This window comes from Pithys albifrons, chromosome 21 (genome assembly GCF_047495875.1).
Source record: "Pithys albifrons albifrons isolate INPA30051 chromosome 21, PitAlb_v1, whole genome shotgun sequence".
Taxonomy (NCBI): domain Eukaryota; kingdom Metazoa; phylum Chordata; class Aves; order Passeriformes; family Thamnophilidae; genus Pithys; species Pithys albifrons.
This window is the reverse complement of record NC_092478.1, coordinates 9,452,845-9,476,680: the sequence shown is the minus strand read 5'-3', so window position 1 is coordinate 9,476,680 and position 23,836 is coordinate 9,452,845. Positions and strand designations below refer to the sequence as shown.

Genomic DNA, 23,836 nt, shown 5'->3' with positions numbered 1-23,836 from the left:
GCAGAACTTGCAACAGCTGCTGAAGACCAGGGAGGAAAAAAGGCTCTGTGTTCCTCTTCAGGAGCCCCCTGGCACCTTGGCTGCTCTACCAACCACATAAACAAGTGGTGGCAACTAAAGGCACTTGGCTGCCTCCTGAAACCTCTCCCAGTTGACTGCAAGGTTCCAAGTGAGCATTGCAGCAAAAATTCGTGTTGGACTCAGGGTGTTGGGAGGCTCCCAACAGCCCTGGAGAGGAAAGCCCTGCCAAGACTCACTGCCAGGCCAGGAAGAAGGAGAATCATCCCCCAGTGGTCTCTCAGGATTGGGTTGGAAAAGACCTCTGAGATCATCGAGTCCAACCCTTGGTCCAACTCCAGTCCCTTTACCAGATCATGGCACTCAGTGCCACGGCCAAGCTCAGCTGAAAAACCTCCAGGGATGGGGAATCCACCCCCTCTCTGGGCAGCCCATTCCAATCCCTGAGCACTCTCTCTGCAAAGAAGTTTTTTCTGCTCTCCAACTTCAATTTCCCCTGGCAGAGCTTGAGCCCATCGTGCCCCCTTGTCCTATTGCTGAGTGCCTGGGAGAAGAGACCAACCCCCACCTGGCCAGAACTTCCCTTCAGGCAGTTCCAGACAGTGCTGAGGTCACCTCTGAGCCTCCTCTTCTCCAGGCTGAACACCCCCAGCTCCCTCAGCCTCTCCCCACAGCACTTGTGCTCCAGTCCCTTCTCCAGCCTCGTTGCTGAAGGCACAGTGCAGGGGAGGCAAGGGCTGTGCTGTATATTGGGATGCCAAGAGGTGCCCAGGTGGGCACAGGAGCATCCCAGCCCCACTGTGTGGGCAGAGGAACCAATGCCATGGCAGGGAGGGCACAGAGAGCAGGTGAGGTGGGGCAGGACCAGCCCAGTGACCGCTGAGGGTGTGTTGGCACAGCAGCGCTGGCACCGTTGGGAGAGTCATCAATTTTTTAATTTTAAATGGTTTTAATTAATTACAGATGGTGTGTTAGGCCCTGGATGACTTTTAGGCAGCATTTAACCTTTAGCAAAATGTTGTCACAAGCTACTTTTGTGAGAACACACTTGGGAAAGGGATTAAAACTGTGAGTTAAGCTGTCCCTGATCTGCTTCACTGGACAGAAGGGACAGGGAGAGGGGCTGCTGAAGGTGGACAACTGGAATGCAGAACCACAAGGACTTGGTGCAGGAACCAGCAGGTAAAGATGAAGACCAACAAAGATTCAATACATGTGATGGAATGTCCCTTTCGAGGGAAAAAGACACTAAAAAGCCAAAAATTATGGGCCCTTTACTACAGAAAGTGAGAAATCCATAACCAATAGAAAGCAGAATATTAATTAATGAAAGAGAATTGTGTGATTTAGAACCAATGAGGATTAATTGGTTAAAAATGTGGAAATAGATGAAGAAGTGTCTTGGTGTTTGTGGGGAGCAGGAGTTTTGTTTGCCCCTGTGAAGAAAGGAATGTTTTGCTTTCTGGCACTAAAAATGAGTTTTAGAGGGTTCTTTATCCCAAGGATGTGTTTGGGAACAGAACCATGATGGGCAAACTGCTGACACCACCACAGAGAATGCCAAGGGGGAGTGACAAGAGGCTTCACTGGCACTCCAGTACCCATTCAGCTTTCTAACAACTGCTCTGGGGCACATTAAAAGCAGCCAAGGGCTGGCAGAGCATCTGCTGCCTCCAAAAGTGATGCTCTCCTTGGCTCCTGGGGGCCCTTGGTGGGGCATCATCTCTGAGACAGCAGAACTGCAGTGTCTGCTCGAGGTCAACACCCAACAGTTCTGCTCTGAACTCAGGAACACTCTCCAAACACGGGGTTTAATTTTCCAGGTGTTAAATTAACTGAATGGAGATTGAATTGCAGGAGCAATTTAGATATGGAGCAAATGGCACAAGCAAGACAGGCCTGGAGGTTGTGAAAGCAGCCAGAGGTGGGCAGGGAGGATGCAAACAGCCCTGTGGGCAAAGTCTCTTCAGAAGGTCTGTCATGACTTTGTGTGAATAAGAACATGGAGTGACTCTCAGGCACAGGGGGTGACTCTTGGGGCTGGGCCTGGGCAGGGCTGAGGGTTGGACTGATGGTCCCTGTGGGTCCCTTCCAGCTCAGCACAGTCTGTGGGTCTGTGATAGGACCATCTGTACCCCAAGGGAACCCAGGGAGATCTGCAGGGGGTTTGCAGAGGGAAAAATTCACCACTGCAACTGAAAAAATGCACTAAAAAAGCAGCATCAGCAGCACTGGAATCCCAGAATGGTTTGGGTTGGAGGATCATCCAGTGCCACCCCCTGCCATGGGCAGGGACACCTCCCACCAGCCCAGGGTGCTCCAAGCCCTGTCCAACCTGGCCTTGGACACTCCCAGGGATGGGGAAGCCACAGCTTCTCTGGGCACCTGTGCCAGGGCCTGCCCACCCTCCCAGGGAAGGATTTCTCCCCAATATCCCACCCTTTGGCAGTTTAAAGCCTGGCCAGTTTCAGGAGAACCTGTGCCTACATCCCAACTCTAAGAAATATTAATATCAGCTCAATTGCCCCGTAATGCAAAGGACACACGTGGTGGAAGTTGAGCTTCAGGGGTTCATCCCTACAGGGGCTCAGAGTTCCTGGGAGCTTTGGGTTCTGGCACCTCCATGGAGCTGCCAGCTCTGATCACAGTCAGCTCCTCTAAAAGGCCTCTCTTGACTTCATTTGTCTGTTCATTGCTCTGTCACTTCCAAAAGTTGGGAGGAATTGGAGCTCCACGATGGATTGACAGCGACGCCTTCTACTCATAACCCCCCAAGCAAACCCACCTCGGGGGAAAACATCTAAACCAACACACTCAGCAGGAGTAGGAAGAGATTAAAAACATGCAAATCATTGTTGTGTGATTGTTTTCCCTCCACCTCTCCTCTGGGGAAAGCAACTGCCTCCTACTCTGTGCTTCAGAACTGGGGCACTTCCACGAGCTCCACCACGGACCTTGCTGGGCTCTCTCCTGAGCTTTGTGGGGGATTGTTGGACACTGCAGGACATCTCTGGAGGGACCTGCAGCATCATCCTGGCTCATTTTCACAGAACCCCAGACTGGGCTGAGCTGGGAGGGACCCACAGAGATCATGGAGTCCAACCCTCAGCCCTGCCCAGGCCCAGCCCCAAGAGTCACCCCCTGTGCCCCAGAGCATCATCCAAACCCTCCTGGAGCTCTGGCAGCCTTGGGGCTGTGCCCACTGCCCTGGGGAGCCTGGGCAGCGCCCACCACCCTCTGGGGGAAGAGCCTTTTGCTGAGATCCAACCTGTCCCTGCCCTGGCACAGCTCCAGCCATTCCCTGGGTGCTGCCCCTGCCCTGGCACAGCTCCAGCCATTCCCTGGGTGCTGTCCCTGCCCTGGCACAGCTCCAGCCATTCCCTGGGTGCTGTCCCTGAGCACAGAGAGCAGAGATCCCCCTCAGCTCTGCAGAAGCAGCTCTGGAGTGCCAGGACAGGTTTGGGTCACACTTTGAATCAGTTCCTTTGGGCTCATCGACATTTCATACGAAAATCCTTTTGCCCCCTTGGTTTGAGAAGGAGCAAATGGCAAAATAGAATCATTAGATTGTCATATGGAGAATCTCAGACAGTCACAGACTCATCAACAGAGTCATCAGTGTTGAAAATCCCTCTGAGGTCACCAAGTCCAACCATTCCCCAGCACTGCCAAGGCCACCACTGACCCATGGCACAGAATCACAAGGTGTGCTGAGCTGGGAAGGACCCACCAGGACCATCAGTCCAACCTTCAGCCCTGCCCAGGCCCAGCCCCAAGAGTCACCCCCTGTGCCCCAGAGCATCATCCAAACCCTCCTGGAGCTCTGGCAGCCTTGGGGCTGTGCCCACTGCCCTGGGGAGCCTGGGCAGTGCCCACCACCCTCTGGGGGAAGAGCCTTTTGCTGAGATCCAACCTGCCCCTGCCCTGGCACAGCTCCAGCCATTCCCTGGGTGCTGTCCCTGCCCTGGCACAGCTCCAGCCATTCCCTGGGTGCTGTCTCTGCCCTGGCACAGCTCCAGCCATTCCCTGGGTGCTGTCCCTGCCCTGACACAGCTCCAGCCATTCCCTAAGTGCTGTCCCTGGTCCCCCAGAGCAGATCTCAGTGCCTGCCCCTCCTCTGCCCCTCCCAGGGAGTTGCATCAGGTTGATCCTGAAGCAGATCCTTGAGCTGCACTCCAGAAGAGGCTTTTTCTCTCTTTTAACTCCAAAGGGCACTCTGAGCAGTGTCCCAGGTCAGCTGGCATGACCTGCCCACCACCCACACCAGTCCCATGGCCAGAGCCACCCAAGCTCCTGCCCCCACCTGCAAAGTCTCCCATTTTAAATCTGTGTCCAAGGAGACAACACATCAGACCAAAACTGCAGGAGCAGCTGTGGCAGGACATGTTCAATTCCTGAACTGAGAAGCACAGACAGGATGTTGGAGCCAGGGATGCCCTGGATGAATGTGAGGACTCAGCTGAGCAGAGCCCAGGATGGGCAAAGGTGTCTGCCTTGGCTCCCAGCCCCAATTCTGGTGGTTTCTGTGGAACAGGCAATGCCAAGGTTTTCAGCCATTCCTTTGGTTTGGTAGCATCCAGCTTGGGAAAGCCAAGAAAGGGCAGATCTTGAAGAAAAAAGGAACTTTTTTCCTGTGGAAATCACTTTAAGGAGTCTCAGGTACAACAAGCAAGAAGCAGAAACCCACATTATTCCAACACTGAGGGGTTTGCTTGGTGGAAGAGGACATGGATGGGTGGGGATGTGCAGTGGTTCAGCTGCAGTTGTCCATCCTTGACCCCACTCATCCAATTTCCACTCCAACTTTCACCTGCAGCATTTCCTGATTTGAACCTCAAAGAAGTCACCAAGAGGGAGGGCATTTACATGGGCACTAATCCTGGAATCATGGAATGGTTTGGGTGGGAAGGGACCTTAAAGCTCATCTCATCCCACCCCTGCCATGGGCAGGGACACCTCCCACCAGTCCAGGTTGCTCCAAGCCCTGTCCAGCCTGGCCTTGGACACTCCCAGGGCTGGGGCAGCCACAGCTTCTCTGGGCACCTGTGCCAGGGCCTGCCCACCCTCCCATCTCTCCTCCTCCTCTACAAAAGTCCATTTGAGAAGGTTCTTTGAAAAGCTGAAACAGCAGCACCTGAAATCCTGAAACCAAGAGGTGTTTGCAGCAGAGCAGCTCAGTAGCAGCAGCAGCAAAAACCCCTGTGGTGTAGGATGTAAAATGTGGTTCAGCAACACCCTCCACCTGCACAGGGAGGCTGCACCAGCTGAGGAGGAGGAGGAGGGGGAGGGAGGAGGTTTGGAGGGGCATCTGGACCTGTTACCACATGAAATGGCACAAGGAGACACAATTTCTCTGCAACAAGGCTCAATTACCATCATTAAATTAACTCCTCTGCAGGGACAAGAGGAGGAAACTCACACATGGGGAGAGACTGCAGTGGGTTTACTGAGGGAACTTCAGGAAGAAAAAAGCCCCTCTCAGCAGAAGAACCTTTGCAGAGAGCCAAGTGCTGCTGGAGGCTCTCCATGGCCCCCTCTACCTGCTCCCTCCCCCCACAGCTTGTCCTCACCCCCCTCTGGGCCACCGAGGCTCCCACACATGTTCTGCTTCATTTCACTCTATTAAAGCACTAATTGATTGACCAGAGCAGGAGAGCCCAGATCTGTCCCCAGGGACACTCCTGTGTCTGCAGTGACAGCTCACACAGGGTTCTGGATGGGCACAGCAGGCACTGAGGCAGCAGTGCCCACGCTGGGGGGGGGGTGTGGTGGAGGGTGGTGGTGTGAAATCTCTGTGTCCACCCCACCCATGTCCCTCTGCTCTCTCCTGTCCAATCCCAATCATATCCTATCCCATCCATATCCCATCCCAGACATGGCCCTCTTCTCCCCCATGTTCCCACCTGGTTATTCCATGTCCCATCTCAGACATGTCCCTCTGCTCTCTAATGTCTCATCCTAGACATGGCCCTCTGCTCTCCCATGTTCTATCCCAGCATTGTCCATCTGCTATCCCATGCCCATCCCAACCATATCCCATCCCATCCATAGCCCATCCCATCCATAGCCCATCCCAACCACATCCCTTTGCTCTCCTCTGTTCCCAGATGGATCCACTGTGTCCCATCCCAGACATGGTCCTCTGCTCTCCCATGTCCCATCCCACCCATGTCCCTCTGGTCTCCCATGTCCCATCCCAGACATGTCCCTCTGCTCTCCCATGTCCCATCCTAGACATAACCCTCTGCTCTCCCATGTCCCATCCCAATCATATCCCATCCCAGACATGGCCCTCTTCTTCCCCATGTTCCCACCTGGTTATCCCACGTCCCATCCCAGACATGTCCCTCTGCTCTCCCCTGTCCCATCCCACCCCCGTTCCTCTGTTCTCCCATGTCCCATCCTAGACATGTCCCTCTGCTCTCCTGTGTTCCCAGCTGGTTATCCCATGTTCCATCCCAGACATGTCCCTCTGCTCTCCCATCTCCCATCCCACCCGTGTCCCTCTGCTCTCCCATCTCCCATCCCACCCCTGTCCCTCTGCTCTCCCATGTCCCTTCCCATCCCACCCGTGTCCCTCTGCTCTCCCATCTCCCATCCCACCCCTGTCCCTCTGCTCTCCCATCTCCCATCCCACCCCTGTCCCTCTGCTCTCCCATCTCCCATCCCACCCCTGTCCCTCTGCTCTCCCATGTCCCTTCCCATCCCACCCCTGTCCCTCTGCTCTCCCATCTCCCATCCCACCCCTGTCCCTCTGCTCTCCCATCTCCCATCCCACCCATGTCCCTCTGCTCTCCCATCTCCCATCCCACCCCTGTCCCTCTGCTCTCCCATGCTCCCAGCTGGCTCTCCCATGTCCCATCCCAGCCACTTCCCACCTCTGCCCCGTGTCCAGGAGCTCTGATCCCCCCTCACCTCCCACCGACCCCTCTCCAGCCCGTGCCAGATGTGACACCACACAGCTGGAGGTGGTTCTTGCTCTGTCTCCTCTGCATGCAGGGCCCAGAACACCCTCTGGTGCCTCTGCTGAGTGTGTGACCCCAGGGGGCTCTGCTGCCCCTGGGCTGTCCCTGCCACACCTGCTCATCCTCCCAGGACCACAATCTATCCCTGCCACTGGCAAAACCAAGGGAAGCCTGGAGAAATGAACCTTCCCAATCCCAGAACACATGAGCAGCTGCTGAGCTGTTCCCTCTGCAGGACCCACCTCCCCAATCCTCTGCTGCCTCCCCCAAAACCTCAGAGACACCTCTACGGTGGAGAAACGTCAGCTGTGAGCAGCATCTCCCCATGTCCAAGGTCTGCATTGGTGTCCTGCTCCTCCTGCTCCTGCACAGCAGCTTTGTCTGTCCCAGGATAAGGAAGCTCCTCCTGAACACCAGGGGATTATCTGGGGGGCCATCTAATGGGTCCCATGTCTGGGTGGGGGATTCACCACCATCCCCTCAAGCCTCCAGAACTCCCTGCCCAGGATGGAACTCTGGTCCCTGCAGCTTCCATGAGGGGAGAAGGGGAGGGAAAATAACCAGTCACTGCTGGGCCTCTCAGAGGATCATCCTCCAAAGTATTGACTTTTCAAAATAATCTCATCAGTGCTGCTGGGGATGGAATTTATTCTGCTCCAGATGCAGCTTCAACCTTGTTGTTTAACTATTCAGACTCATTCTGACTTCCAGAAGCACTTTAGCCAAGACAGAGAGGTTTATTTTAATTAAAAGCCTGTCAGCCAAGGTTATTATTACTCCTGGTCCTGTTCCTCAGCCCCAGGGCTGGAGATCCTCTACACTCCATCCTGTCAAAACCACTGAACTCTGGAGCCTGAAGGTCTTTGCACTTAGAAACAATCTGAGCAAAACCTGTGAATGAACATCAAATCTCAGTTCCCCCCTCTCTTTTCATCCCTCTCTCTGGCTCTGGCAGGGAACTGTGGAGGGATTGGGAGTGTGTTTGCCAAAAAAAAAAGGAGCTGATATTTACCAATCCTGATGTTTGCCTTTCCTTTGATGCTCTGGAGCTAAAGCTCTTCCCAGCCCTGCAGTGGAAATGCCTCAAACTCACTGGCACAAAACATGGCCCTTGGTTCATAACTGGCACCAGGCTCGTGTTCTTTTTGGGAAAAAAAAAATCTGATGGCTGAAAATTGATCAAACATCAAAATAACTCCCCTAGACCTGCAAAAATGCTGCCAGGAGAAAAGCAGCTCCAGGACAGGGGTGGGAGCAGCAGCAGGAGCAGCTCAGGGAGGGTGGGCAGAAAAACACAGAGGGGAAACAGCCTCAGGTTGTGCCAGGGGAGGGGCAGGTTGGATATTGGGAAGATTTCTTCACTGAAAGGCTGGTCAGGTCCTGGCACAGCTGCCCAGGACAGTGGTGGGATCACCATCCCTGAAGTGTTCAAAGAACATGTGGATGTGGCACTTGGGGACATGGGGCAGTGGTGGCTGTGGCAGTGCTGGATCAACGGATGGACTTGATGGTCTTAGAGGGCTTTCCCAACCTTAATGACTCTGTGATTCTGTGAAAAAGGTGGAATAGAGGCTGAGAGAGACAATGAGAGGTCCAACACCCCCAGGCAGGGCCAGGCTTTCCTCTTCCCCAACCTCAACAGGTGCTCCAAAAAACCCCAGCCATGCACTTTTTTCTTCACATTCCACTCTGGGCGAATGCAGAGCCCTTGGAAGCACCCAAAGAGGGGGTTAAATCAAAGCTGCAGGCTTGGCATGGTGGGTCTGCCCCAAAGCAGGACTTCTCTGGCTGCTTCCAGCCTTCCAACTCCTCCTGACTCCCACCTGCCTGCCCAGGGCTGCCCAATGCTGAGCAGGCAGCTGAGTGTGCCAGAATAAATATTTGAGGTAGTTTAGGAGTGTCTGAAGCATTTAAGGCAGTTACAGATGTCTGTGCCTGGGCACATCCTGCTCCCCCTGGCACACAGTTGGCACAAGGAGGAGAAAACCCTTTGGAAACAGAGCAGGAAGAACCCAGGGATGTTCATGGAACAGCTGGCTGGGAAAGAAGCCTGGCAGAGGAGCTGGGAGAACTGCCCTGCAGGGACTCCTTGGCACCTCCACACCCACCTGAGGGCTCAGCTCTGCTCAGGGGCCACCAACCATTCCAAAATCCCCCCTGACTCCCACAGTCAGATCCCCCAGGGTGGAACTCCCTGCCCTGGGGGAGGCACTGGGGGCTCCCACCCAAACCTCAGGGGGGACAATCTTGGGCTTTGGGGACTTGGGGAACCACTCACTGGATGCAGAGGAGGAGCAGCCCCTGGCCAGGAGGAGCCCCCCACTCTCCACCAGACTGTGCCATCATCTGCACCAACAGGTTTGTCCCTTCCTTTGCCTTTGGACTCGGGGGAACCACGTGGGGCTCAGCACAGGGGCCACCAAACCCCCCTGTGTTTGTGCCCCAGGGGGTGGGTTACACTGCTGGGCTTGGGGGTTAAACCCAATTTCTCTTTGTGCCATTGCATTTCTTGGAATATTGTTATTAAATTGTAACTCTGCCTTATGATCTCTCTTGTGTTGGGTTCATTTCTCCTGCTGATTTACCTTTAAACCAACACACCTCTGCAGGTCCATGTGGATGAAAACACCTCTGCCCATGTCCACATTACAACCCACACCTGCAAATGCCAGCTGGGCACCAGGACCTGCTCGTTGGTAAAGAGGAAGGTGAATGGCCCATCACAAAATCTTCCAGGTGTGTTTTGCTGCTGTGTTGGGAGTGTAAGACTGGAATTCCCAGTCCTGCTGCTCCAAAGCCAGAGCATGTGCCTGCCCTGCCCCTCTTGCTCTGGGCAAAGCCACCTCAGGCACTGGCATGGGCTGGAGGGGCACAGAACAGCAGCAGGTTCACCAGGGCTGAATTTTAGACAGGGCTCCAGCTTTCTCTGCTCCCCCACCAGAGAGCTCTGCTTGTAAACCTGATTTTCCCAACAGGGATTTTTGCTTTCCAGGGTCTGGAAGGGGAGTCTGGAAGGCTCAGTGGGGCAGGATGGTGCTTCCTGCCCTCCCTGTTGCTGCCAGACTGGGATGAGGCTCCCAAGGTGCAAAGGAGGCAATAAAACATTCCAGTCCTGCCTTTCCTGGTGTCCTTCAGCCCTCACCTCCCCCCAGCTTTGTCACAAACCACAGAGGCTTCACCAGCACCAAACTCTTGCTTTGACAACCCAAGGCTGGAATCCACACCAGGATTTCCAGGGTTATTTCTGTTACAGGCCAGGAACAAGCTTTTAAAAGGCTTTAAAACGACTTTCACAAAGCTCCACCCAGTTGAGTCTGGACGTGCTGGAGGGCAGTAAAAGAAGCCAGAAATGCTTCTTTTCAGGTTTGGCTCTTGTGATTCCTCTCAACTTGGGAACAGCTGAAGTTTCTTAGCAAGCAAAGGCTCAATGAAATGAGCAGCAATCTCACAGGAAGCCACACATTTCATCCATTGGCAAGAAACCTGCAGCCCTGTGGCTTTGGGGACCTTTAATCCCCACCAAAACATCCTGGACTCTTCCCCTGGAAGCTCCAGTGCTGTTTAAAATCACACTGCAAGGCTGACCAAAGGCAGCTCCAAACCACCTCAGGGCAGAACTGTGGGCAAAACCTGCCCTGGCACAACACAGTCCTCAGCCTGGGCCTGGAATCCACCACAGAAGCACCAGGGAGACATGACCTTCTCAGCACCCTTTGCTCCATCTGGAGCATCCCCCACATTCTGGCACGTTGCTGAGATCAGTCCTGCAGATTCAAGGCTCCCAACTCCACAATGTTTTTCTCTTCTAAGACTCAGTTCCAAAATCACAGAATCACAGAATGGATTGGGTTGGAAAAGCCCTCCGAGATCATCAAGTCCAAGCCTTGGTCCAACTCCAGTCCCTTTACCAGATCATGGCACTCAGTGCCACACCAAGCTCAGAGAACATCAACAGCACCGAGGCAGCTCCTTCACACCTAATTCCCTTCATTTGCCTTTAATTAAGGGAGATGATCCGCAGCCTCCAGAGCGCTGGTTTCTCCTGAGGGAGGTGGGGATGTGGGAAGAGCCATGCCAGAGGGTTTGGGGAGCCTGCAGGGTGTCCAAGGGGGATCAGGGAGGGACGGGAAGGGTGGGAATGAGGCTGGGCTGCCTTCCCACTTCCAGCCACAGAAAATTTCATAGAATCATAGAATGGATTGGGCTGGAAAAGACCTCCGAGATCATCGAGTCCAACCCTTGGTCCAACTCCAGTCCCTTTACCAGATCATGGCACTCAGTGCCACGGCCAAGCTCAGCTGAAAAACCTCCAGGGATGGGGAATCCACCCCCTCTCTGGGCAGCCCATTCCAATCCCTGAGCACTCTCTCTGCAAAGGATTTTTTTCTCATCTCCACCTTAAATCTCCCCTGGCAGAGCTTGAGCCCATGGCCCCATTCTCCTAAAGGTGTTGCCCAAACATCTGAGTGATTTGTTGTGTCCAAGAAGGGCTTTCCCTTCCTCCCACACGAGGCTCAGCTGGACACAAGTCCCTCCAGCCCCACGGGATGGGTTTACACAGCCCAACACACCCCAGTGCCCTTTCCACAGGCATTCCCACCTGGCAAAACATCCTGTGCTCCTGTCATGGGTTCACCCAGGTGGGCCTAGATTTGGGCTCTGAAGTCTGGCCTAGGCTGAAGCTGCCAGCTGACTTGAGCTGGGCTGAGCTGACAGCTGACCTCTTCTAGCCAGTAATTTTGTATTCCATCCCACATTATGGCATCATCTCCAGGGCAGTAGGAACCAGTGTGGGAGTGGTTAAGGCAGTCACTTCTCAGCCTCCTCTTGGGAGGACACACGATGCTGTCCCAGGGGGGATGGAGAGGACCAGGCCCACCACTGGCTCACAGGGTATCTCAGGAAAGTAAAATGTGCCGTTCTGGGTCTCTCCTTTCTGCTTGGGTTTGTCTCCCTGGGGAATAAGGTTTTTCTTAAGTAATGTGTAGTTAGGACAGTAGAATTTGTGTGTTCGTTATGAAGTTGAGGTGGGGAACTTGTTTTTGCAAACTTGTGTGAGTGTATATTTGTACTCTCTTCTAATTGTCTCTTTCTTTCTGTGAAAAATATATGTAGTTTTAGTATAAACGTGGTTCGAAGTGTTTTTTTCTTTCCCCTCTCTTTTCCTCCCTCTCCCTGGTGTTAGGAGGGAGGCTTTTCTCTCTGTGCTTGGGGAGGTTGGCAGTTGCTTATCTCAAACCAAGACAGCTCCTCAACAAATCCATTCTGGAAGCTGCTGATGGTTGGCTAATGCTGCATTTCCAGAGTGTCCACTTACCTGCCAGAATATGCTGTCTATTGTGTTTCCCAGGAAGCCATCCCTGCCCTCTGACGACACCAACTTCGGGCCCAGGATGGTCATGAACTCATCAAAATCCACTTGGCCATCCCCTGGAAGGAAAGAACATCATCAGAGAATCAGAGTTTGGCTTGGAAGGGCCGTCAAGTACAACCCCCTGCAATGAGGATCTTCAACTGGATTGGGTGACTCCAAACACTGTCCAACCTTGGCCACTTCCAGAGTTGGGGCAGCCACAGCCTCTCTGGGCAACCTCTGCCAGTGCCACACAACCCTCAGGGCCACCAGTGAGTTATCCCTCAGTGTTGGGTTCAGACATTTCCAGGCTGGGCAAACCAAGGACAAGTTTGCAGGTGCTGCTCAGATAAGAATGGAATTTGTCAGGAGACCTTGAGCTGGTGCAGAAGCAAGAAAAGAAGCTGCAGAAACTCTACAGAGTAACATCAAAAGAGCTCTTCTATAAAGTTAAAATAAGTTGCATTAAGACTGTTTAGATCTACCAGTTTTGGGGAAAATATCTATTACTTCATAATTAGCTGTAGCTGGATGATGTTGGATGGTTTGCATGGTGTGTGTGGGTTTGAAGATTGTGTGTAACTGTGTGAAAAAAATAGCTCTGAACAGAGTCCCTCCTGAAACTTGAATATTCTTGTGCAAGGACAGCTTAAATATTAATATAAACATAGTTCTCCCTTCTTCTCTGCTTCTCTTCCCTTCTTCTCTGCTCCTCTTCCCTTCTTCTGCTCCTCTCCCTTCTTCTGCTCCTCTTCCCTTCTCTCCACAACTCCCCCTGGTAACTGTAACTCATGACAAAGAGGACTGAGAAATAAAATACCAAAAAGAAAACCCCATAAAATTGGCTGCAGTGAAGTGATTTATTTAATGACAGGGGTTGAAGCCCCTGAAAGGCCTTAAAAGGCTCCATTGAGAACTGTCAGTGGAGATCAGCTGTTGTGACACCTCAATGCCAGTGTCCAACCTGCTGCTCTGGATCTGCTGGGACCACCCGGGACACCTCCCACAACACCTTCATGGTGCCTCCAGCCCCAAACCCTTGGACATCCCCAGCAATGGGCCCTGTTGTGGCACATCCACACCCAAAACAGGACCAGGCCTTGCACAACCAGAGGTGAACAGGTCGTTGACCCTGAGATGAGCTCAGTTGGTTAGAACTTGGTTGTAATGATGCCAAGGTCATGGGTTCAATCCCCTGGGTGGGCCATTGACTTAAGAGTTGGACTCGATGATCCTTGTGGGTCCTTCCAACTCAGAACAGTCTGGGATTCTGTGATTCCCCAGCCCTGGAGAGTCTGAAGGCAAAGCACTGCTCAAGAAGCCCTTCTGGCAGGAGGACAGGAGCCAGCAGCACGTCCAGGGCTCATCCTCTCCACCCATGGCTGCCAACCAGGTCTCTGCAGCACTTTAGGGCCAGCCCCATCCTCCAGAGGAAGGGAGTCCACACAGAGAGGAGAGCCAGACTATTGCAAATCCAGCAGGCATCTCATTCCAGCTTTCCATGAGCTCTGGAAGGGTCTGTGTGCTCGGCATGCAGAGCAGGCACAGCTTCAGAGCCCTCAGCAGGGACAGGAGGCTGCTCCTGCCACTAATGAGCTGAGCTGCTGCAGCCCCTGCTCCCTGTGGGAGGGAGCTCTGTGGCAAATGGAATTTTTCCCTCTGAGAACTTCTGCCATTACTCGTGAAAATGGCCAAAAAAAAAAAAAAAGGGGCTATTCCTGTCTGCTGGAGGGTCTTAAAAATACCTGTTTGTCTGAGCAGGGGGAGTTCAGTGTCTAGACCTTCTGGAAACACTTAATCTAATCTTAATCCCTCAGTCCATATTATTAAACCAACTGATGTGAGGGGATATATTTTGCCCTTCTTCAAGTCTGGAAAGAGAATCAGCAGCTGTGAGACCTTTGGTTGTGTTTTATCCCCGCTCAGCTGGAACTGCAGCTGCTGAATTATCAGGTGGAAGAAGAGTCTGAAAGCACCAGGCTGAAGCAGATCAGTGCCAGGGCCCCTGTTCAGCACCTGCAGCCCCACGTGTGCCACACGCTGCTGGCACCTCCTGGCCTTTCCCTGGCATCTCAGATGCTGCAGCCCAGCACGTGCAGCTGAAATCCCTCCTTGTGCTCCCAGAAATGCCACGTGAAAACCAAGCAGAGGCAAAGGACTAGCCTGGAATTTCTCGAAGGGAATATCCTGGGGCTGGGCAAGGGATTGGGATCTGAAAGCAGCCCAGCAGGGGTTGGGGATGGCTTTGATGCTGTGACACGCACACGGAGCCAGCCCACGGCGCTGCCAAAGCCGCTCACACCTCGGGGCCCTGCAGGGCTGAGCCCTCGCAGGAGCTGCGGTGCAATGTGGGACAGCGCAGCGGGCAGGAAAGGGAAGGGTGGGCACCCCCGGCACTGGAAAACCGCTCCGTGAAAGGGGCTGCGAGAAGCTCGTGGGCGTTCTGCTGCCCGCTGGGAAGGGGCAGGACCGGGCACAGCGCGCTGGATCCCTGGGGAAGGGAAGGGGGGGGCGGGAAAGGGAAAGGGAAAGGGAAAGGGAAAGGGAAAGGGAAAGGGAAAGGGAAAGGGAAAGGGAAGGGGAAGGGGAAGGGGGAAGGGGAAAGGGGAAAGGGGAAAGGGGAAAGGGGAAGGGGAAGGGAAGGGGAAAGGGAAAGGGAAAGGGAAAGGGAAAGGGAAAGGGAAAGGGAAAGGGAAAGGGAAAGGGAAAGGGAAAGGGAAAGGGAAAGGGAAAGGGAAAGGGAAAGGGAAAGGGAAAGGGAAAGGGAAAGGGAAAGGGAAAGGGAAAGGGGAAAGGGGAAAGGGGAAAAGGGAAAGGAAAGGGGAAGGGAAAGGGGAAGGGAAAGAGGAAAGGGAAAGGGAGAGGGAGAGGGAAAGGGAAACGGAAGGGGAAGGGGAAGGGGAAGGGGAAGGGGAAGGGGAAGGGGAAGGGAGAGGGAGAGGGAGAGGGAGAGGGAAAGGGAAAGGGAAGGGGAAGGGGAAGGGAAAGGGAAGGGGAAGAGGAAGGGAAAGGGGAAGGGAAGGGGAAGGGGAAGGGAAAGGGAGGGAAAAGGAAAGGGAAGGGAGCAACAAATCCACAGGCTGGCACGCAAATCGGGATGCATTGGGATGGTAATTTCTTGGAATTAGCCAGATTAGCCAGAAAACAATTCACATTTAAAGAGGTCGTCGCACCTGCCCCCTGCATGCATCGGGGCTGGGCATGTGCCAGCCCGAACACCGAGTTTGTGTTTTCTACGCTGGCATTTCACCCCCGGAGGAAAGGCAGGACTTACTCACACATGACTCGTGAGAAAGCAGGTGCCAGGAGTGCTGGACTCCGTGTCTGACTCAGAACCAGACTGTGGGCACTGCCCTGCTCCTGACTGCCCTGTGCCTCTGCCAGGGATCACAACGAACTTCACAGGCTTTAATTATCAGCCTCATTATAGCGTTTGCCACAACCTCAGAAGAAAGATGCCATTAAAAAATGCATTATCCCATTATTGACTGCTTTGTCAATTAAAACTGTTAACTAGCAAGGAAACTAGACCTCGAAATTGCCTGGTAGAAATACCCCTTTACCACTGGCTTTAAGCTGCAGAAAACAAGCCCTTCCTGCCACCAGGACCTCGGGAGGCAACAGCATCGTGATACCAAGACAGGGAAATCACAATTTGGTCTGAAAATTCCTTTTGAACTATTCAACAGTCGTGAGAGAAATATAAAAACCAACACAGGGGCTCCAAGTCTGCAGTGGGTGCAAGGGAAAAATGCTCTCCACAGCCATGGCATCCCCAGGTGATGCCCAATACCCACACCCCATCAGATCCTGGGGGCACCCAGCTTGACATTCACGTTGGGCACAGTTAAAAAATGCCTTCCTCCTCCTCCTCCTCCTCCTTCTCCTCCCTGCAGTCAGTACAAGGTGCTACCACCTGATGTGTGATGCTCACACTGAGCAGCAGTTCACGACTCTGCTCTGGAGGCAAAACAAACCCCACCCAATCCCCACGTGCCTTTGCTGTGCCCACAGATGGGCAGCTCTCCTGGGAGCCACAGAACCCCAGACTGGGCTGGGCTGGGAGGGACCCACAGGGACCATCAGTCCAACCCTCAGCCCAGCCCCAAGAGTCACCCCCTGTGCCCCAGAGCATCATCCAAACCCTCCTGGAGCTCTGGCAGCCTTGGGGCTGTGCCCACTGTCCTGGGGAGCCTGGGCAGTGCCCACCACCCTCTGGGGGAAGAACCACTTTTAGTCTCAATTCCTGGATAATCCAAACAGGATTTGGTTACCAATGAGGTTTTCCCTGATTTTCCAAACTTGAGAATCTCTGCACCACCAGATTGATGGAGCTTGGCCTGGAGAAGAGGATGCTGATGGCAGAGTCACAGCATCAGTCAGGCTGGTAAAGTCCTCTGAGGTCACCAAGTCCACCCATTCCCCAGCACTGCCAAGGCCACCACTGACCCATGGCACAGAATCACAAGGTGTGCTGAGCTGGGAAGGACCCACCAGGACCATCAGTCCAACCCTCAGCCCTGCCCAGGCCCAGCCCCAAGAGTCACCCCCTGTGCCCCAGAGCATCATCCAAACCCTCCTGGAGCTCTGGCAGCCTTGGGGCTGTGCCCACTGCCCTGGGGAGCCTGGGCAGTGCCCACCACCCTCTGGGGGAAGAGCCTTTTGCTGAGATCCAACCTGCCCCTGCCCTGGCACAGCTCCAGCCATTCCCTGGGTGCTGTCCCTGCCCTGGCACAGCTCCAGCCATTCCCTGGGTGCTGTCCCTGCCCTGGCACAGCTCCAGCCATTCCCTGGGTGCTGTCCCTGCCCTGGCACAGCTCCAGCCCTTCCCTGGGTGCTGTCCCTGCCCTGGCACAGCTCCAGCCCTTCCCTGGGTGCTGAGTCACTGATATTCAGAGCCAGAGATGTGTGGCTTATTCACAAACTTTGAGCTGGGTTTAAGGGCTGTGGAGAAGGGACAATAACACCAGCTCTGAGCTGGGTTTAAGTGGGAGGAGAAGGGGACAATAACACCAGGCCAGAGCACGTGTGTTGGCTGTGCTGTCTCCCCTTCCCCTGCTCCTTTCCAGGAGCCACCCAGCAAACCCTGAACAAGAACACCCAACCCTGAACAAGAACACCCAACCCTGAACAACACACAAACTCTGAACAACAACACTCAAACCCTGAGCAACAACACCCAACACTGAACAACACCCAAACCCTGACCAACAACACCCAAATCCTGAACAACAACACACAAACCCTGAACAACAACACACAAACTGTGAACAACACCCAAACCCTGAACAACAACACCCCAACCCTGAATAACAACACCCAAACCCTGACCAATGCCCAAACCCTGAGCAACAACACCCAAACCCTGAACAACAACACCCAAATCCTGAACAACAACACCCCAACCCTGAATAACAACACCCAAACCCTGAACAACACCCAAACCCTGAACAACAACACCCCAACCCTGAACAACACCCAAACCCTGAACAACACCCAAACCCTGAACAACACCCAAACCCTGACCAACACCACCCAACCCCTGTCCTTGCCATCCCCCCAGGGGATGTGTAATGAGTGTGGTGTTCACATCCTCCTTCTCCTGCCTCCAACTCTCTGTAAGGACTTTAGGAAGAACCCAGAAGGCTGAAGGGAAGCACCTGGTGGGGACAGAGGGGGCACAAGCAGGTGAACAGCTCCAGCCAGGATGGAGTGACAGCTCCAGCCAGGATGGAGTGACAGCTCAGTGACAGTCTGCTCTTCTCTCCCTGCTTCCCCAGCTACAGCTGCAGAGGAGGTTTATCAACCCAAGCCCCACAAAGTCCCTGCCTGGTGGAGGGCTGTGGTTTTCTGGTGGGCCTGGCAGTGCTGGGTGAAGGTTGCACTTGTTGATCTGAGAGGTCTTGCCCAGCCTTAATGATTCCATGATTCCAAGGCACTCAAACATGGCAATAACTTATTTACAGCCTGGGAGGGCAGAGACACCTCGAGGCCCAGGGGGGTGGGACCTCTGGGACAGGAGAGACTGGCAGGACAGGTGTGAGGATAAGGAAAGGTTTTTGAGTTGAGAAAAGGCCTTTGGAGCTGCAGGCAGTGCCAGAGGCCCAAGAGTTGGTACCTTTTGGTACAGGGATGTGAACACTGAGAATCCACTTAGTCCTGTGAGAAAACCCAGCAAGGCAGCAAAGCCAAAATGAGATCAGGAGGTTTTGAGAGCAGCTATCCCTGAGAAAAGAATGTGGAAGGGATGAGTTTCTCATGGGAGAGAGAACATCTGGGCAAGGAGTGACAGCCAATTAAAAGCTGTAATAAGTTTACAGACACTGTGATACAACCTGTAGAACTTGGCTATGGGTGGGATTTGACAAGGTATATTGTGTAATTTGGAGTTAGAGTGTGTCTTTTACTCTCTTTTTCTTTTTCTTTCTTGCCTTTTGCTTCATGGATTTAATAAAATGATTTAATAAAATATTTTGTGTGTGACACCTGTGAGCTGTGGCCCCTTCTCTTTGGGCACCACGATTTAAAGCCAGACCAGAGGGGCACTGGGCAGGGTGGCACCTCCTCCCTGAGTGTTTAAATGATCAACCAAATAGCCAATCATTCGATATAAAGGGTAGTTTAATTTTATAAGTAATAAAAGCTACAGAGTAACCAGCACTGGGTGCACTGGGAGTCTCTGCTCCATCAGTGACTCCCCTCTGAGCTCGCAGGCTCCTTTTTAGACACTCAGAGCAGGTTTAGTTTTAACCAGTTCCAATAAATGACTTTCTTCTTTCTCTGCTTTGAGATCCTTTCATCTGATTCTTCCTGTTGCTTCTCCCTGGTCCTGGGGGCTGGTTCTTCTTTGGTGTGATTCTTAACTTAAAATTTAACTGGAGACAATCTTGTTGTTAAGCCTTATCTGTTGTCTTGAGGTGCTTCTTCCTTATCTTGATTGGGTTCACTTCTCTATTGTATTTGGGTATTCTTGGATTATCTTTGGTCTGCACTGTATTTATTTGACTGCAAAAGGCTGCTTGGTTATTAACTTTAATTCTTTTCCTACTTTTTCTGCATTATTTGATAAGCTCATAGACATTCTGTTGCTAAATCTTTACTGCATCCAGCTACACAGAATGTCTTGTTATGTTCTGGACATGAATTAGTTTATATTTATCACACGAGTTACCACCCAGCAGCCAAGGGATGGGGCTCTGCTTGTGTGGGGATGCAGCAAAACACCAAAGCTGAGCTTAACCCTTGGCTTTAACCCACCTAAACCCCTTAGTTATTTACTAACAGCTGTGCCCTCACATTTTTCTCCCCAGCAAAGCTTCCTTAATCCTGGCATTAATGTCAGAGAGCCAGGAGCAGGGCAGCAACCCTGTGGCTGAGCCTGGCGTGACTAAAGGATGACTCAGAACATCTCTGGCCACACCAGCAGAGCCAGCTCAGATGTGCTCATCACTCCCAGCCCCTCAGCATGGGCTGAGTGCTGAGTGCTCCCAGAGACACACAAAGGTTGGTTCCCTGCAGGGCACTGGCTCAGGGATCACAATAAAAACAGGAAATGTGATAATAACAAGTCCAGGAGCAACGGTGGGAGCCGAATTATTCCACCATGGAGACAGGAGGCTGAAGGCACCCAGCAGAATTTTGGGGTGCTGAGTGCTCCCAGAGACACACAGAGGGTGGTTCCCTGCAGGGCACTGGCTCAGGGCTCACAAAAACCAGGGAATGTGGTAATGAAAAGGAATAACAACCCAAAAGCCAAATTGTTCCACCATGGAAGGAGGATGCTGAAGGCACCCAGCAGAATTTTCACAGAATCCCAGACTATTCTGAGCTGGAAGGGACCCACATGGACCATCGAGTCCAACTTGTAAGTCAATGGCCCACACATGGGATCGAACCCATGACCTTGGCATTGTTACAACCAAGTTTTAACCAACCGAGCCGATCTCAGGGTCTCCCAGAGACACACAGAGGTTGGTTCCCTGCAGGGCACTGGCTCAGGGCTCACAAAAACCAGGGAACGTGATAATGAAAAGGAATCACAACCCCAAGAGCCAAATTGTTCCACGAGGGAGACAGGATGCTGAAGGCACCCAGCAGAATTTTGGGGTGCTGAGTGCTCCCAGAGACACACAGAGGGTGGTTTCCTGCAGGGCACTGGCTCAGGGCTCACAGAAACCAGGAAATGTGGTAATGAAAAGGAATCACAACCCCAAGAGCCAAATTGTTCCACCATGGAGACAGGAGGCTGAAGGCACCCAGCAGAATTTTCACAGAATCCCAGACTATTCTGAGCTGGAAGGACCCCCAAGGACCATCGAGTCCAACTCTTAAGTCAATGGCTCACACAAGAGATTGAACCCATGACCTTGGCATTGTTACAACCAAGTTTGAACCAACTGAGCCGATCTCAGGGTCTCCCAGAGACACACAGAGGTTGGTTCCCTGCAGGGCACTGGCTCAGGGCTCACAAAAACCAGGAAATGTGGTAATGAAAAGGAATAACAACCCAAGAGCTGAATTGTTCCACCATGGAGACAGGATGCTGAAGGCACCCAGCAGAATTTTGGAGCGCTGAGTGCTCCCAGAGACACACAAAGGTTGGTTCCCTGCAGGGCACTGGCTCAAGGCTCACAAAGACCAGGGAATGTGATAATGAAAAGGAATAACAACCCAAAAGCTGAAATGTTCCACCATGGAAGGAGGATGCTGAAGGCACCCAGCAGAATTTTGGGGTGCTGAGTGCTCCCAGAGACACACAGAGGGTGGTTCTATGCAGGGCACTGGCTCAAGGCTCACAAAAACCAGGGAATGTGATAATGAAAAGGAATCACAGCCCCAGGAGCCGAATTGTTCCACCATGGAAGGAGGATGCTGAAGGCACCCAGCAGAATTTTGGGGTGCTCCCAGAGACACACAGAGGTTGGTTTCCTGCAGGGCACTGGCTCAAGGCTCACAAAAACCAGGGAATGTGGTAATGAAAAGGAATAACAACCCCAAGAGCCAAATTGTTCCACCATGGAAGGAGGATGCTGAAGGCACCCAGCAGAATTTTCACAGAATCCCAGACTATTCTGAGCTGGAAGGACCCCCAAGGACCATCGAGTCCAACTCTTAAGTCAATGGCTCACACAAGAGATCGAACCCATGACCTCGGCATTGTTACAACCAAGTTTGAACCAACTGAGCCGATCTCAGGGTCTCCCAGAGACACACAGAGGTTGGTTCCCTGCAGGGCACTGGCTCAGGGCTCACAAAGATCAGGAAATGTGGTAATGAAAAGGAATCACAACCCCAGGAGCCAAATTGTTCCACCATGGAGACAGGAGGCTGAAGGCACCCAGCAACATCTCTGGGAAGGTGAGCACAGACTGGCCAACAAGGGGTCATGGACCTGCCCAACTCACCCTGGGCACTGTTTGTGCAGAAAGACCTTGGGGATAATTCCACCCTGGGGAATGTTTGCCGTGCTGTGACCTCAGCTTGGCTGCCCCCATGGAGCTCCCCAGAGCTCCAGCAGGGAATTGCTGGGCCCCACAGAACGTCCAACACACTTATGCCAAGTCTGGGGGTGGCAGGGGGTTGGAACTGGATGGTCTTTGAGGCACCTTCCAACCCAAACCACTCTATGAGTGTCCCACAGATGATGGAGCAGAAGCCAAGAGCAGTGTGGGACTGGGAAACCAAGGGCTCTTCCAGCTCTTCCAGACCCTGAAGCCCAAAAAAATTTGCTTTGCACTTGACTGGCCCAGGAAGGGGTGTCTGCACTGCTGGAAAATGTCCGTGAGGTTTTCTAAATAAACCAGTGGGATCAGAATTACAAAGGTTGGAAAAGCTCTCCAAGACCATCAAGTCCAAAGGTTAACCCAGCACCATGTGCTCACCACTAAATCATGCCCCAAATGCCACATTTCCATGTTTTCTGAACACTTCTAGGGATGGGCACTCTCCCCCTGCCCTGGGCAGCTGTGCCAGGGCCTGACCAACCTTTCAGCAAAGAAATTTTCCCAAATATCCAACCTAAACCCCCCTCAGAGACAGGGGAGAGGCTGAGGGAGCTGGGGGTGTTCAGCCTGGAGAAGAGGAGGCTCAGAGGTGACCTCAGCACTGTCTGGAACTGCCTGAAGGGAAGTTCTGGCCAGGTGGGGGTTGGTCTCTTCTCCCAGGCACTCAGCAATAGGACAAGGGGGCACGATGGGCTCAAGCTCTGCCAGGGGAAATTGAAGTTGGAGATCAGAAAGAAATTCTTTTCAGAGAGAGTGCTCAGGGATTGGAATGGGCTGCCTAGAGAGGGGGTGGATTCCCCATCCCTGGAGGTTTTTCAACTGAGCTTGGCCGTGGCACTGAGTGCCATGATCTGGTAAAGGGACTGGAGTTGGACCAAGGGTTGGACTTGATGATCTTGGAGGTCTTTTCCAACCCAATCCATTCTATGATTCTGTGATTCTGTGATTCACAGAACTTGAGGCTGTTTCTTCTTGTCCTGTCCCTTCTCCCATGGGAGCAGAGCTCATCCCCACCTGGCTCCTCCTCCTGTCAGGGAGTTGTAGAGGGGGAGAAGGGATGTAGGAAAAAGAACAGCACTGATGACTCAACATGGAGAAAAGGCTGTAAAAGCACCAGAGCCCTCCATGGAGCAAACTTTGGGTTGGGCACATGTCAGAGGGAGATGAAAGAGCCTCCAGCCCTTTTGAAGGGGGATTTACTCTCCTAAGCTACTTCCCTTCAACACCAGTTCATTCATACTGGGGTTGTAATTCCAGATCCCCAGGACAAAGGAGTTTCAAGTGCCATCAGCTGCTCTTGCTGGTTCTTCACTGGTGTGTGAGAGCTGAGCACAGAAAATCCCAATCCTCTCTCTAAGCTGCTGAGCTTTGAGCTCCAGACAAAGGATCTCATCTTCCCTCAGCCCACTTTGATGTTAATGATGGGAAGAAGGAAAGGTTGTACTTGCTGGAGGATGTTTAGGAGGAAACACACAGGGCACAGCTAACCCAGGATGGGTCAGGTTGGAAGGGACCACAGTGGGGCATCTGGTCAAGCAGGGCCATCCCATGGCACAGAATCACAGAATGGATTGGGTTGGAAAAGACCTCAGAGATCATCAAGTCCAACTCTTGGTCCAACTCCAGTCCCTTTACCAGAGCATGGCACAGAATTGTGTCCAGAGGGTTTTGGAATATGCCCAGGGAGGGGAACTCCACAACTACAGCCCAAAATACCCCGAGCTGGACTCTTAGACCAAGCCAAGCTACACCCGGGTGGCCTGAGCCCCATCCCACCTTTGTCTTGGTGCACTTGTCCTGGTCCCTCACAAGAGGCTGGACAAGTGCAGGACCTGGCAGAGGGCTGCAAGTCCCACATCCCCAGGGAGCAGCATCCTCTTGCAGACTGTCCTGCCAGAGCTCCTGTGCTTTGACGAAGTAATTAAAGGCTTGGAGGAGCAGCGTGAACCCACCTCAGCCCCCCATGGCAGAGCCTGACCCTCAGCCTTCACCCACCC

General features: G+C 53.0%; 1 protein-coding gene across 2 annotated transcripts in view; it reads right to left on the bottom strand.

The window, feature by feature from the left end:
* CALN1 (calneuron 1) overlaps window positions 1-23,836 on the bottom strand; it is a 151,343-nt gene that overhangs the window by 28,331 nt on the left and 99,176 nt on the right. For both annotated transcript variants that reach the window (XM_071575258.1, XM_071575259.1), the window contains exon 4: window positions 12,301-12,413. In XM_071575258.1, coding sequence (XP_071431359.1) covers window positions 12,301-12,413 — 113 coding nt within the window. The remainder of the gene's footprint in view (window positions 1-12,300; window positions 12,414-23,836) is intronic.